The sequence below is a fragment of the Maniola hyperantus genome, chromosome 18 (genome assembly GCF_902806685.2).
Source record: "Maniola hyperantus chromosome 18, iAphHyp1.2, whole genome shotgun sequence".
Lineage (NCBI taxonomy): Eukaryota > Metazoa > Arthropoda > Insecta > Lepidoptera > Nymphalidae > Maniola > Maniola hyperantus.
In genome coordinates, this window is record NC_048553.1 from 5,852,337 (window position 1) to 5,868,029 (window position 15,693).

The following is a 15,693-nucleotide window of genomic DNA, read 5'->3' on the forward strand; positions in this document are numbered from 1 at the left end:
AAAATATAGTACCTATATGTATATACCTACTTACTAAGTACTTTTTACTTTTCTGTGTACGTAAATCCATAGAGTAAAGTCAAATATCTCTTGACCGTCAACTAATCACTAACCAGTAGGTACAGTAGGTACCTACCAGATCTATGTAGGTACATAGTTAACGCTAATTTCATTATCTAGTTTGAACTACTATACCTACTCTAGGTACCTACTGAGTTTTACGTAATGATACAGGTAGGTGCAACTATCTACTAAACTTGTACTCTACAAACTATTAAAAATCGACTGGTTCCATTTCGCATGCGCGGTGAGTCCCAATGCCGTGAACTTCGTACAAACCATGTACTAAACCAGTTGTTATTCATCTGAGCAGCTTCACGAAGTGCGACGGAAACTGCCGATTAGTGCCGAAACGATCACAGGCTGGGGCTTACACTCGCCTGGTCCACGCTTATTGACCATTTCCTGCGATATATTTGCTCTAAAATCTTACGAACGCAGCTAAATAAATGTTTTTAGTGATGTTACAGTAACGAGTGATCATAATATCGAATAAATACCTAGGTACGTGTGTGGTGTGCGTCAGTCATGAACAGAGCGATACAAACAATAGCATCGTGCACTAATTACGATAATCAACACTAATCAAGCTGCCACCGGTGAGAAAGAATACAGTGTGAAATAAATATCAGACTCATTTGTATATAGTACTTATACCCATCCATTCTGGTGATAACCTTGTGAACGAAGAGTTAATATTATAATATAGAATTGCAAGCGTTCAAAAGATATAGCGAGAAAAATAATGCCAACGACGATACACGAAAACATTGCTCTGCTAAATATGATGTCTTCTGATAACCTAGAAGATGATTTGAAGAGCGTTCAGCTACATTATCCATCTGAGAGGCGGTTACAGAGCGACGGCGCATGCGTGGAGGAGAGGGTGAGGACGTCGCGTGGAGACATACTGGTGGCGGTCCGAGGGGACCGGAATAAGCGCGCGATAATAACATACCATGACCTCGGCCTCAATTATGCCACAAACTTTCAGGCATTCTTCAATTTTATCGATATGAGGTCAATTTTGGATCAATTTTGCATCTACCACATCAATGCCCCATGCCAAGAGGAAGGGGCACCTACTTTGCCCGAAGATTTCTCATACCCCTCGATGGATGCCTTGGCCTCTCAAATAGACTTTGTCCTGGGACACTTCGGTATTAGATCTTTCATCGGATTTGGGGTTGGGGCAGGTGCTAATATTTTAGCTCGCTATGCTATTGTAAATCCTCAAAAAGTAGCCGCTTTAGTGCTTATTAATTGCGCGTCTACTCAGGCTGGTTGGACTGAATGGCTGTATCAGAAAATTAATACGAGACAGCTGCGAGCCAACGGGATGACTCAAGGAGCCCTCGATTACTTGATGTGGCACCATTTCGGGCGCAGCACCGACGAGCGTAATCACGACCTAGCTCAGGTGTATAAGGAGTGCTTTTCCCACGTCAACCCTGTAAATCTGTCTATGTTCATAGACTCATATATACGTCGTTCTGACTTGGAAATTGCAAGGGAGAGCAATACGATAAAGGTACCAGTGTTGAACGTGACTGGCGCGCTTTCTCCGCACGTTGCAGATACAGTAACATTCAATGGTCGATTAGAACCCGCCAAGACATCGTGGTTGAATATTTCGGACTGTGGCATGGTGATTGAGGAACAGCCCAGTAAGATTGCGGAGGCTTTTAGATTGTTTCTTCAGGGTGAAGGCTACTGTAGATAGTCATCTCACCGTTACAGACAACGATACGCAACGCAGCTATAATATAGAGTGCACTCAATGCTTTCTAACACGCGAGCTTTATCTAATATTAAATTTGTTGTAGGCATTGGAAACGTAGACAGAAATTGTTATCCGTCGTATAAAAATATTTACGAAAATAAAATATTTTCTGGCCGAATTAGACTTTCTGTAATCCGTGACAAAAAATATCCTTAATGTATTTAGGTACTTATAAGCTTATGGACTAAGACCTTCGTTATTTTATAAAAGCTGAAAGTTTCTCTGCGTATTGTCCCAACAAAGGGAGGAACGATCAGCTACTATAAAGTTTAGATCATGGTGGCTTTGGGAGATAACAGGTAACAAGGGTGTAAAAAAATTTTACGTCAAAGAATAAAGTATAATTTTTAGGGTTCCGTAGCCGAATGGCAAAAAACGGAACCTTTATAGATTCGTCATGTCTGTCTGTCTGTCCGTCTGTCTGTCTGTCTGTCCGTCCGTATGTCACAGCCACTTTTTTCCGAAACTATAAGAGCTATACTGTTGAAACTTGGTAAGTAGATGTATTCTGTGAACCGCATTAAGATTTTTACACAAAAATGGAAAAAAAGCAATAAATTTTGGGGTTCCCCATACTTAGAACTGAAACTCAAAAATTTTTTTTTTCATCAAACCTATACGTGTGAGGTATCTATGGATAGGTCTTCAAAAATGATATTGAGGTTTCTAGTATCATGATAAAATACGATTGTACTACGGAACCCTCAGTGCACGAGTCTGATTCGCACTTGGCCGGTTTTTTATATTATCTTCGGCATTGGCATTACAAATTACATCATGCATTGCCAGACACTTAGTGTGGTGGCAATCCCCTGCCAGACGAACTCAACGTAAGGGTATCTGGCAGGAGGTTGCCACGATACTAATTTTTTACACCTTATTACCTGGTATCTCCCAAAGTCACCATGATCCAAACTTCACAGAGACTGGCTAGTGAAAGAAGATACTAGAAAAGCACGACGAATTAAAAAATATCTGTATGGGAACCCCAAAATTAGTATGACAGGCCTGGAATAACCTCATTTGATACTTTAGAATTACTTATTTCTATTTCTGTTCTATCAAACTATGGTATTCCAGGTCAGTCATACTAGTTGCAGAGCTGCCATAATGATATTTATTAAATTTGCCGCACTTATGCAGTCTTTTCTTTCGTTAGCCAGACTCTAGTAGCTGATCGTTCCTCTCTGTGTTGGACACAATACGCATATAAATTTTCAGCTTTTATAAAATAACGAAGGTCTGGCACGCGTTGGTTCTCACTCTATCAGAATTAAAACTTTTTTATTAACGTCATTCGTCTATTTCAATTTTGTGAACTCGAGTGAATGGCGGGTGATTTGCATATTGAATTTAATGGAATTTTAAAGCTGTAATAATCCCAAACGAACTCAACGACCGTATAATTATGAAACCTTTCTCATCAGCGAAAATTGTAAGCTTCTAAAATAAATTTTCTTAATTCAAACATATACCTACCTACGTACCTACTTTAAAATTGTAGATTTTGTTGAATATCGCAATTTGTCTTTTAAAATGTATCGATCTGTACCATCGAGTAGAAAATCTGTACCTAGTACTGTACTTATTCATTGTAGACAGCATAGGTAGATAGTAGGTACAAGTCGTAACACAGACAGTTAAACAATCAGTCAGAATGCATTTACTATGCGGTCATAAATAGAATCGCTCCTACACTCAATTTGTGCAAATTATTTATTCAAGATATCTTGCAAATGTTCTTTTTCTTGCAAAGGTTGCAGAGATCACAAAGAAATACTTTGCGAATATATACTTTGAATAGGTACTTACCTAATAGAATATCTAGGTGTTATGAAAACGTCGTATCGAGTGTAACGAAGCCAATTCTCATATTGAATTAAATACTTAGATCAAAATAGCATAATGGCATACCTAGTCGTTTAGAAAACATGACTGGTTCGGTTTTGGTCTGAAATTGTATTAGGTTTACCTAAGTTTCCTTCAGTACCGGTACCACAAACTGCTTCTTTTGTTTTATGATGCAAGGTTATCGGGCAACTTTTCATCAAACTATTTTACCTTATTCCATTACTAGCTGACCCGCCCCGGCTTCGCTCGGGTGGAATTTAAAAAACCGAAGTGTTCATCATTTGTTACCAAAAAACCCAAATACCAATTTTCATGCAAATAACTTGAAAAATGACGGACTTTCATACAAACTTTCATCGCCTATTTAACCCCCTTGGTAGTAGAATTTCCAAAAATCGTGAAATAGGTACATATTTTTTTATTTTTAACCGAAAGCTTGAATACCAATTTTGAAATGAAATGAAATCATTTAATTTTGCTAAATGTGAGTAGTAAATGATCGTACATATATAGATGGTCCCTTTCACATTTTGCCATTTATGTATGGCGTGCAAAATATGTGGTACTTACTATATAAAGAACAAATAGAAATGACCACGACAGTAAAATTTTAAAATCTTATAGTTACATTATCAAAATGTCATAATTCAAAGTAATAATAATTTATGTCTAATCCTACAGTTATCCAAAAAATCCTTAACACTATAGAAACATTGGTCAATTAAATAGTCAAATAATTTTTTCATAGGTAGACTTTTAATGTTGTCAGATAGTTTATTATACAATGTCCCGCAATAACAATTGCGGGAACATATCTCTAGTCTTCGCCCTGGTATTTCTAATTTAAGTTTATGCAACAATGCAATCATCAATGCAACTTCAAAAATGACGGACTTTCATACAAACTTTCATCCCCCATTTAACCCACTTAAGGGTAAATCCTTTCTTATTGGATACCTACTCTTTACAAAGAACACACCTTCAAAATTTCATGTCTCTAGGACCAGCGGTTTAGCCTGTGCGTTGATATATATGTCAGTCAGTCAGTCAGGACTTTGACTTATATTGTAGGTAGGTATGCCAGTTTTGTAGTCTAGTCGGTTTCCACGAGGCATTTTATTATAATGCCAAGATTCATTAATTCATTTTGACACTAAACAGCTTTACCTAGGCCTAGTGTGGCACCGTGGTGCGTGAATGAAAGGCTGCTCACATTTACATTATTTTTTCAAAATATTTAGATTGGCTATTTTTACATCAGTGGCTGACTCTGTAGGTATAATTAAAACGCAAACTGAATGTCTCCGACCAGACGAGGTCTATAGATTCGTTATGGCAGAAACGAAACTGGAACTTGACGCTCAACAGTGGTGTCTGTCTTGAAAGAAATGAATGAGGCTCCCGGAGTTCCACGAGAGCAGTAGAATTTTCGACTGCGTTCCAAATTTGATTGTTGTTCCAAGTGGCAGCTCTGAATGCCTCTACACTAGCTAATAACGTCTGAAATCTTTTATCAGACTAGATCAAGTTCCTATTGGGAATTAAACCCGGGACTTCCACAGTAGATCACAGACACCACAGCGCCAGAATGGTCATCGAAATGACATAATATAACTGAGACTGTACAATCAAAGTTATTAAAGAGTTACCTACCTGTAAATCTAACTTAACTATAACTACTACTTAACTTATAGGTAACTACTAACTGCTTTATCTTCTAAATATATAAAAGGAAAAGGTGACTGACTGATCTATCAACGCACAGCTCAAATTACTGGATGGATAGGGCCGAAATTTGGCATGCAGATAGCTATTATGACGTAGGCATCCGCTAAGAAAGAGATTTTTGGAAATTCAACCCCTAAGGGGGTGAAATAGGCGTTTGAAACTTGTGTAGTCCACGCGGACGACGTCGCGAGCATAAGCTAGTATATTATAATACTTAAAACACGTCTAGCAAAGATTGAAATGGAAGCTGGATGCCGGTCAAGTAGAATCCCGTAAACCCGTTTACAATAGGAGTCAACTTCACACTTGGTACTCGATAGCTCGTTAGGAACGTTCAAAATCAATTGAAGCCCTAAAAGTGCTCTCAATTATGTGAATTGCGTACATATGTCATTTGCAATGTGTGTAATTCTGACTCGGCTTACCACTGTGCCAGGGAGGTCGTCAAAAATCCCACAGATTTCGTGCGTATGACGCCATCTCGATTATCACAATAATGCTCAAACTTGGCTCAAAAGCTGCATTGAAAAAAATCATCTCAAACAAACAAAATAGTTAAAAACTAAAATACAAGAGCAACTAAAGTTGTTTGATTTTTGAGTTTTAGATGAGTAGTGAGGGTAGTTGAAAATTGAAAACCGATCACACAATGGCCTCGTTTCATCGAACAAAAGGCAAGGACGAAAAACTAAACGCGAAATACCTAACGCTTTTTCAAAGCAATAATTAATTTTCGATCCGCTTCGAATGCTCATGGTGTTTCCTTTTTTGCGAGGGGGTTTTTCCTGAATAAACGTGTATCGAATCTCCCTAAGGGGGACGTGGTCAAATGGACTCCCCCGCTGAAAGAGTGGGGCTTAACTCCCACCTCCCTAAAGTGACCACTGGATCAGCGGATTATGAAATATTCCAACGGGAAACCTATTGACATGGAAGCCTTAATCTTTATGTACTTATTTTAAAGTTTTTGACATATGGATTGAATAATAATAATTAATAAATACCTACATTTTAAGCTGAGATAGAAATGGGGCGAAAAATTGCTTTGTATTCCGAAAAACCTTGATAAACTTATTAGAAATTTAGATAGATTAGGGGCAGATTCTCTTGTACACAATCTCTAAACTAAACTAAATTAACAGGTCTAAATCTAGTGCTATCCTTTTCCACAAGCAACATTATGGAATAGATTTAGATGTATCATTTAAGTTTAGTTTAGAGATTGTGTACAACGGAATTAGCCATATTAATTTTATACTTTTTAGGCTAGGAAATTTAAAATAGCGAACATTACAAGAATTTTCTTGTGATCTGGTTCGAGTTGTTAACAAGACTTAAACTGAAAGGGTCCTAGATGGGCATACCAGGCGTAAAAGGTATTTCGATCCTGAAATTCACAGATACTCTATCTACTGTGGATATTATAATACGTGTAGAACGTTTTAGATTGACGACTGATCGATTTTATAGTCCGCGACAAGTTGGGATAGCAATCAGGGTATGAGGCGGAGGGAAACCTCGCACACCTGCACGTCACCCGCACTCGCCTGCATCGGGTTAGCGCGATGGGTGTTCGGGTGTGCGGGTGTGCGGGGCGATTCCTACCCGATTGCCATTTCAACCTGTCGCGTACTACTTATCGCCCACTACTGTTATAACTGTGTAGGTAATGCTGTTTGATGAATTTTATTAATGCCATGCACTGAGCGACGTACTTTTTATGATACTGTAAAAAAAAATTAGAAGTTCAGAAATTATAATATTACTTATGCTTACAAGGATGATGATGATCAATAAAAATCCAATTGAGATAAATGATGTATATTACAATAAACAAATTCACATAGGTTCAATATTTACACCATACAATTATATTGTCACAAACATTCAATAAAAATTGACTAGAGTTTTAATGATATCTACATAATATTTATTTACAAAGTTAAGCTCCATTTAAAAGTATAACGGTCAGTCTGACTAATATTATTTACAGTTTTACTATCCTCACATAATAATCGTCTAGAAAAATGACTACGTTTACACTTCATACTTAGTTAGGTCACAGTACCCCATTTCAAAGTAGGTAGGTACCCAGTGGCGTGCACTGGGTTTGAAGCCAGGGTATGCATTAGTAAGGTAGGAACCTGTTTACTGGCAGGTCATAATGAAAAATATGCATTGAGCTATTACAACAGCGGTAAGCAGTGCATTTATGCCTCTATGACCTGCACGCCACTGTTAAGGTACCCAAGTTCGTCATTCTATCGCCTGAAATTAATAATCGATTTATATATTTTAATCTGTCTGTTAGTAACGTTGTTGTTTTTCAAAAATTCTATGATCTTTTATGACAAATAAGAACGTTGTTAAGTATCTTATCGACAGATTATTACAGACATTGAATATTAATTCGGCAGTAGGTACCTACCTAAATCCATAACTTTTTCGATATACAAACATCTATGTAATAAGTAGGTATAATCATCCTTCAGCTTTCACTTCATTTAGTACACAGTGTTTTTCGTTTTGTATTTTTCAAAAACATACTAAAATATGCTTGTGTAAACGTAGATAACGGCTATCCTATTCACGACATGAGACAATTCAAAAACTTTTGATTACAAAATGGCAACAGTGTCATATAATAATTATGCTACAGATACGGAGTATGTGAATTATTGTTATTGTACAAAGAAATTCCTTATAGAGACTATTATTTTATGTTATTACAAAATGGCAGTAACTAAAGCGTAATATTTCGTTTTCCATTGAGTTCTAATAAGATATTTTAACAAAAATTTTGTATATAACAGTGTTTCTTATTAAACGTCTATTCCTTTTAATTAGCTTCAATAATTTCGGAGAAATGGTTCCGGAGAAAGTCCTGGAAAATGTCTTTTGATAAAACTTTCTCGACCTCTTTATTAATCCCCAAATGTCCCAATATTTCCAAGGGCCTTAGGGTGATATTTATTCCGTTATTGGTTTGCCTTGGCGCTAGCTGTGCTCGTGGTGAGTGCGGGGAGAGAGTGAGCCGGGGCCAGACTCTACGCTCGAGTCACCTGCATACACTTCCGAGAATCCTCCACCGCTACCGCCTCCTCCACTGCCGCCGCCACCACCTAATACCAAAATCGAATCATTTTTTAATAATGAGGAATTTTGGACGAAAAGACATCTCGAAGCTTTCCAAACGCTACCCAGCCGAGTTGAATTCAAAAATTTAAGTCTTTCGATTCGATTCGAACTTGTCGATGTTGTGATGTTACCTATACTCCATAACCATATCAAATGTAAACCGATTTTAAAAATTCCTTGCTATATAAAGTTTGTAAATACTGTCTGGTAAGTCCCATGTAAAAGTGAAAATCTGATGAATGTTTCGAAGAGAGAGATGTTAAAGACGAACATTTCTTTCATAACAAAGGTTGCCTCCTATGATGAATTCAGCGCTACGTAGGTATCTACGGCCCCCGTGCCCCTATCTCATTACCCACCTACATTCGACTGCCACAATACCTTAGCGAATTCAGTGGCTCGTACCATAAATCATTATTAGGTACAAGCCTATGATATATTGCCGGAATATATTAACAAGTCGCTGGGTGAATGATAGATGATATTGTATGATGTGATATGTGATAGTCATATTTTGCGTTACGAAAATAGCAAAGAGGAAAAAGATACATAAATTCTCGGTTTTTCGATTCTCGATTTTTAATCCGAAAGTGGTATTTATTTGGTGGTTTAGATCAATTGTCCTTCAATCACGTCGCAACAGAGCAAGGGATTGACATAATTTTTTGCATGGATAGGTATATAGTTACAGGCATGGGGAGTGACATAGTCTAATTTTTATCCCCGAAAATCAAAGAGTTCCTACGGGATTTAAAAAAATAGTTGTTTATAAAAATAATAATAGAGGTAAGTGAGGCAGCCAATTAATAAGCTATGCTAGGTATAGAATATTATTACCGTGATGCGATAGCGGTACGCAATAGGAGGTGCCGGCGCAGTGTCGGGGCCGCACCTTCTCGTACCGGCTGAGATGCTGCAGCTCGCACTCCGAGTGATGCTTTTCCACTGGTAAAAATACGCTTATTAAAAGAAAATTTAGTTTAAAAGCTAGATAATGTCCGTAACATCCGGGCAAGCTGAGGTTAGGAGCGATGCTGATGTGTAGATGTACGAAAAAAACTGATCAAGTGTGAGTTGAACTCGCATACAAAGGGTTGCGAACCATTGTACAAGGAAAAATAGCACTTTTAATTTTTTCTGCAAAGTTAAAGGCGAAAGTAAAACAAAGGAAAATGTAGAGACAAAGATAATACAAAAAGGGCAGAGGTTAAACTATTCCATAAAGTTTAAAGGTAAGCTAAAGTAAAGGCAAAAAACGTAGCGGAAAAACGAAAACGATACGGAATCGTACGTGACTGGTACCAAAAAATTCAGTATAGTCCGTACAAAATGACTTTTCACGCGCCATTTTAACTATATGGGTCAACTGTCATGTCAAAAGTATGGTTCATTTTTCAAATAAGGACTAAAATTGTACTTTTGAGATGAAATTTACACAAAATGTTAATTTTAACACTCATTCGTCATTTGACGTAATTTATTACGCATATGTTAACTTAATGCTCAAAGACTAAAAAGTTGACTAGATGTGTCTCGAATGAAATACGTCCTGCGTCTACTTCTATTCATGTTCTATTCTATTCCATCAATGAAAAATTCTGATAATATTTGATTAGGAAAATCGAATCCTTCTGGTATCGCTTTACTAGATGTTGCTTAAAAAACATAGAGATACTTATAGATACCCCGATTTCCATCTCGACCTTTCGCATACTACCGTACCGTGGTCTAAAAGCCGCAATAGCCAGAGGGAAGCAAATTCGATTCTTATCGGTTCCGCAATTTAAAAAAAACTAAATTTCCGTCAAGTACACCAACAAAAAATATAAAATGATAGATCATTCTCTAAATCAAGACGAAAAAGTAAAAGAAGAGGGTTCACTCTGGAGATCAAAGTTTTAACAAAGTTTGTTTAGGAACTTTAACCAAACTTCAGTAATACGCTGTTTGAAATGTATTATCGTCCGTAAACTTCGTAAACTAACCACAGATATTGATATTACGTAAATTAATATTACGTATTATTATATAATAATAGTAATATTAATATTACTATTATTATATAATATAATGGATGGAAATTGGAAACTATAATATTTTGATGAATAGATTTTTTCCTGATTTTTGTTTTTCATAATGTGAGACCTGTTGAGTATGTTTGTTACTTTTTATCCCGGAAAATTAAAGAGTTCCCACGGGATTTTTGAAAACCTAAATCCACGCGGACGAAGTTAAGGGCACCGGCTAGTTTTGTATAAATACAATTAATAATAACTATTATATTTAAATTAAATTAAATAAATATTTAATTGTTACATTTATAGTTCCCATCAGCTCGTTCGCGGGTTCGTTTCAAGGCCGATGCGGAAGTGCGTCGTTGTCGAGGTGACGAAACGTGCGGAACTGCAGTGTGTGGACCATTGTCGTCTTACCATCAACCGCGAATGTCACGTACGGACTTATTAAGTATACAAAATCTTGGTAGGTTATTTTACTGGCACCTGTTATAGTTATTATTAACTCGTTTGCGGTAATTGAAGGTGTTTGCTGCAAGGCCGCTGTGGAAATGCGTCATTATTGCGGTTACCACACGTGCGGAACTACAGTGTATGGTCCAATGTCGTCTTACCATCAACCGCGAATGTCACGTACCTACTGACTTATACAAAACTGTGATAAATTATTTTTGTATAGTAGATATTATACTATACTGGTACCTTTATAGTTCCCATCAGCTCGCTCGCGGTGTCTTTGCGGGTGTTTTCTGCAAGGTCGATGCGGAGGTGCGTCGTTGTCGCGGTGACCAAACGTGCGGAACTGTAGTGTGTGGTCCAATGTCGCAGCCGTCTCACCGCCCACCGCAAACGTCGCGTACGGACTTATTTCATATACATCTATATATTTAGAAATAGGTTAACTTACAAGTTAACATTAAGTAAGTTAACTTTTTGATGTCAGTTTAACTATTAATACAACAATGGATACAAATTAATCACAACAACGACAACAACAAGAAGATTAAAGACATGCACTATTTTTTTACGTTTAAAGTTAACTTTAAAAAAAATTAATTTTGCAAAAAATTTGTTAATTGGAAATAATTAAATACATCTCCCACACAGGCGTGAATTTCTACTGAAATTTTAAAACTAAATATAGGTACCTAGTGACTTTAAGTATTATTCCTTTTATTCGATGCTGATATAAGTACCTGCCAAGCGGAATTTCACTCGAGTATGGAAGAGGCAAGTTTGAAAACTTAATCTAATGAAGAATAAAAACACCCATGTCGTACATAAATTCTCACCAGAAGCAGGCGACAATTTGTCGTGCTTATAGTCGTGTTGGCAGTTCCTTATATTCTGTTGTTCGGGACACACTGACTTGTCGGTACTGGCCACTGAGTGGCTGCAGCGACGAGCGTCTTCCTCGATTTGCCCTCCACAAGACAAGAGGGTGCTAAAATAGAAATCTTAGATATTACTCCAAACTTCTATCACGGTATGAACACAAAACTTAAGACGTCGTCATTAGTGGTTACAAATTTTAATATTCATTTGCACTAGACTTTGCAGACTGGAGCCCTTTTTAGCCAAAAAAATTCAAATACATAGGTAGAAATAACCCACTCATAACTATTTACTGCTTCTTACGTCAAACTGGATAGGTACTTGTCATTATTTTCATTATCAACGCTTGTTTTTAGATGGAAAATTAGATCTTCGCACCTACCTACAGTTTTATTTTGGGATTTTATTATTCTATGTATCTCCCTGAATTGAATTCTCAACACCTTCATAGACAGTAAAGCAACATAAAACATGAGATGTAAAATAGACGTTCAAAACGGCCATATTTTCGACTAAGTTTTATCGTGAATGTTGGAGTCATCCGGCGCTTTTGATATACTGCTTTATGTTGAAATGCAAGTTTTAGCAGACATAATGTAGCTACATCTCTTTAATATTTATGCAATATTTTATATTGTACTAGCTTATGCTCGCGATTTCGTCCGCGTGGACTGCCCAAATTTCAAACCCCTATTTAGGGGTTGAATTTTCAAAAATCCTTTCTTAGCGAATGCCTACGTCATGATAGCTATCTGCATTCTGCACGGCTAGCAGTGCGTTGATAGATCGTCAGTCAGTCAGTCAGTCACCTTTTCCTTTTATATATTTAGATTTACTTCTTACATGGTTACATGGATCTATTTTATCTTTTCGTTCAGCGATATTACAGTACGTGGCAGAAAATAATGTACATCGACCTTTAGAATGAGATTTCGGCTTTGTAGAGCGTTGTCTCTCACTCATACCTATGTGACATTGTCGGTCTCAACGACAGAGACAATGCTTTACAAAACCACTATCTCTTTCTAAAGGTAGATTATTGTCTGCTGCGTACTGTAGGTAGATATTTGATTAGAACCAAGGAACTAAGTTATGGGAATTTGGACTTGTACCATGGATTACTTACTGCAGTGTATTTGAGTTCAGTTTGACTGTTGTATCAAGTTAATATTGTTATTTCGGTCTGCAGAGTTCGTTGTATTTACATTAATTTAAAGTCAAGAGTTTATAAAGTTTCTATATTCCGGAATATACAAATTTAGGTACTCTTGGTTGATCCTTCTCTGAATTGAAGACTGTGCTTAATTGTGAGTTGTATAATTGAAACAGTATTTATTAGGTAGCTTTTGCCACGTGAAAATTGGGAAAATAAATCCCCTAATAAAATAAATAGGTGTTCCAAATTAACGTCTATTGAGCTTACCTAACGTACTTTTTGATATTTTGTGTACGTTTTTTACTAATTTCATTAAGTTTATCATAAAACTTTTATTACTTACTACTTAACTACTATTTAATTACAAATTATTTCTAATAGTAACTATTGGATCCCCCCTGTTATCTTTTAGCACTTATTAAAATATATTTTATTTTATTTTATTTTAGTGTGCTTGTTTTTCACTACAAGCTTAAACAAATAGTACAAGTTCGTTCTAACTATTCAGGAGTCCTCAGAGTATATCTAACAAACTAAGTAGTTTAGGATGGGAACCTACCTTCGTTTCGCCATCAGTACTAGCAGCAACGCTGATACAGCAAGCGTGGCAAGTGCTGCAAATGCAAGTGAGACTGCGCCTAGTACACGATCGGCGTTATCTCCGTTATTTACTGTAGTGGTCGGGGATCCTTCAGAATGAAAAGCCACTGGTCGGCGGAGACGTTCTGCATATAAAAAATTAGGTCAAAAGAATTTTTTCATCAACATTTAAAAATAACCAATCGAGTAAAACCTCCAATCGTTTTGTCGTAATGTGTATTTATTTTTAAAGTCAATATCGAAGAAAAACATGGAAGAAATGGCGTTTTCATCAATCTTTTCATCAGTCGACATTGGTTAGCTGGGAAAATATGATCTTAAATTAATTATTTAAATTGTACAAGATGTTACTCTTGACTAGGTAGGTATTCAGCATTGCAAAAAACTTTATTTATTTATTTATTTATTACTTAATTAGAACGGCCATAAAGCCAATTACACAAATTAAACTACGAGTACAAAGTAACATACTTACAAAAATTGTTAAAATTATTAATTTATTATATTTATTATATTATTAATTTATTATTTGATGCATCAGTACAGCTTTACAACTTACCTCCAGAATGTGTGGTAGTTGCCGCATATATGATTGCTTGTTGACGACCTGACTCGGTCGCTGTCCACAATTTCAGGGCATACCATGTGCCCACTGCTAGTCCTCCGACCACTACCTGTAAACAATATTTCAGCTCACATTTTAGTGCTAAAGTCCTATCTGTTCAAAAGGTATCGTCTTTTTCGATATTTAGATAAGAATTACCACAAAGTGATAATATTACAAGTCGTAGAGGCGATGGCCGTTGGAGTCGGAAAGTCCTTGAGTGGAGACCGCGTTTAAGCAAGCGCAGTGTGGGACGCCCTCCAGCACGATGGCCCGACGATATAAAGAGGCTGGCGGGAAGTGGCTGGATGAGGAAGGCTGAGGACCGGGTGTGGTGGCGCTCTTTAGTGAAGGCCTATGTCCAACAGTGGACGTACACGGGCTGATGATGATGATGATGATCATAATATTACATTCACAAAATAGGTACCTATAGATAATAGTAGGTGAAAACTGAAAGCATAGCTAGCTAGAATTTAGGATTTTAAATTCAAATTTAAAAAGGATTTCCTCAGCTCCTTTGCAAGTTCATTTGAATTGTCAAACGAAAGTGCAGGTTTTGAATCCCAAATTTTTCTATTTTTGTCCTTTTTATACACGACTGCGGAGTGCGAAGAGTGTAATGTGTTCATCAGTTGTTATGTTTGTGTGTTCGTTTGCGGCGCTCTAGTTAAATAAATAATTTCATATCGCTTTTTTGTTTCTGAATCTTCCTTTTGATTGCTTTCTAATTTGCCCTACCTCATATTAAAATTAGAAAAATTTCTCAAATTAATTTCTTACGTTCTACAGTAGGTACGTTCTCTACACTAAGTAATATTGCTCTATCGATAAACTATACTACCTTGATTTTGACTGTCGTTTAAATTTCCACTTTCTTCCTAAACGGGTTTGTTTTAAAATTGACTTACTTCTCTATGATGATGCAAGGAGGTCAGATCGGCATCTCTCCAGGCCGCAGTAGCATCGGCTTTCCTCCACTGTAGTCTTACGAGCCTGGCGCCACAACGCACTGCTCTACGGGCGTCCAGCGCAAGTGCAGTACTGTTGCTCCATATAGCTGCTTCAGCACCTTCCTCTTGATTGTTGTCCGGATTTCCCCCGCCTTCCCACACTAGGACTAATCATAAAGTTCTTTCATTAGAAATATTACTTACTAGATGATGCCCGCAACTTCGTCCGCGTGGATTTAGGTTTTTAAAAATCCCGTGCCAACTCTTTGATTTTCCGGGATAAAACGTAGTCTATGTCCTTCCTCGGGATGTAAGCTAACTTAACTTACAAAGTCATTTACTTTAGATAAATCATCTAACAATATAGATATGAATTTTTGTGGGAAAGGCAAGTATAAGGTATTCCAAGAGGTGGCATGAATTAAATTGATGTTAAAATTCATCATCATCATGATCAACCCATCACCGGC

At 36.9% G+C, this 15,693-nt stretch overlaps 2 protein-coding genes across 4 annotated transcripts in view; one reads left to right on the top strand and one right to left on the bottom strand.

The window, feature by feature from the left end:
* Positions 1–357: 357 nt before the first annotated feature.
* Positions 358–1,961, top strand: MESK2 (misexpression suppressor of KSR 2). The gene has a single exon (XM_034978425.2). The coding sequence runs from the start codon at positions 806–808 to the stop codon at positions 1,781–1,783; it is 978 nt and encodes a 325-aa protein (XP_034834316.1). The 5' UTR covers positions 358–805; the 3' UTR covers positions 1,784–1,961.
* Positions 1,962–8,364: 6,403 nt separating this feature from the next.
* LOC117990832 (cell adhesion molecule Dscam2-like) overlaps positions 8,365–15,693 on the bottom strand; it is a 104,450-nt gene continuing 97,121 nt past the window's right edge. For 2 of the 3 annotated variants that reach the window (XM_069504724.1, XM_069504723.1), the window contains exons 29-35: positions 15,182–15,390; positions 14,226–14,340; positions 13,626–13,791; positions 11,856–12,019; positions 11,278–11,454; positions 9,398–9,505; positions 8,365–8,544 (exon numbers count right to left, since the gene is read on the bottom strand). In XM_069504724.1, the coding sequence (XP_069360825.1) occupies positions 8,420–8,544; positions 9,398–9,505; positions 11,278–11,454; positions 11,856–12,019; positions 13,626–13,791; positions 14,226–14,340; positions 15,182–15,390 (1,064 nt within the window). In that variant the 3' untranslated portion in view covers positions 8,365–8,419. The remainder of the gene's footprint in view (positions 8,545–9,397; positions 9,506–11,277; positions 11,455–11,855; positions 12,020–13,625; positions 13,792–14,225; positions 14,341–15,181; positions 15,391–15,693) is intronic. The other variant, XM_069504725.1, reaches the window with a different exon arrangement.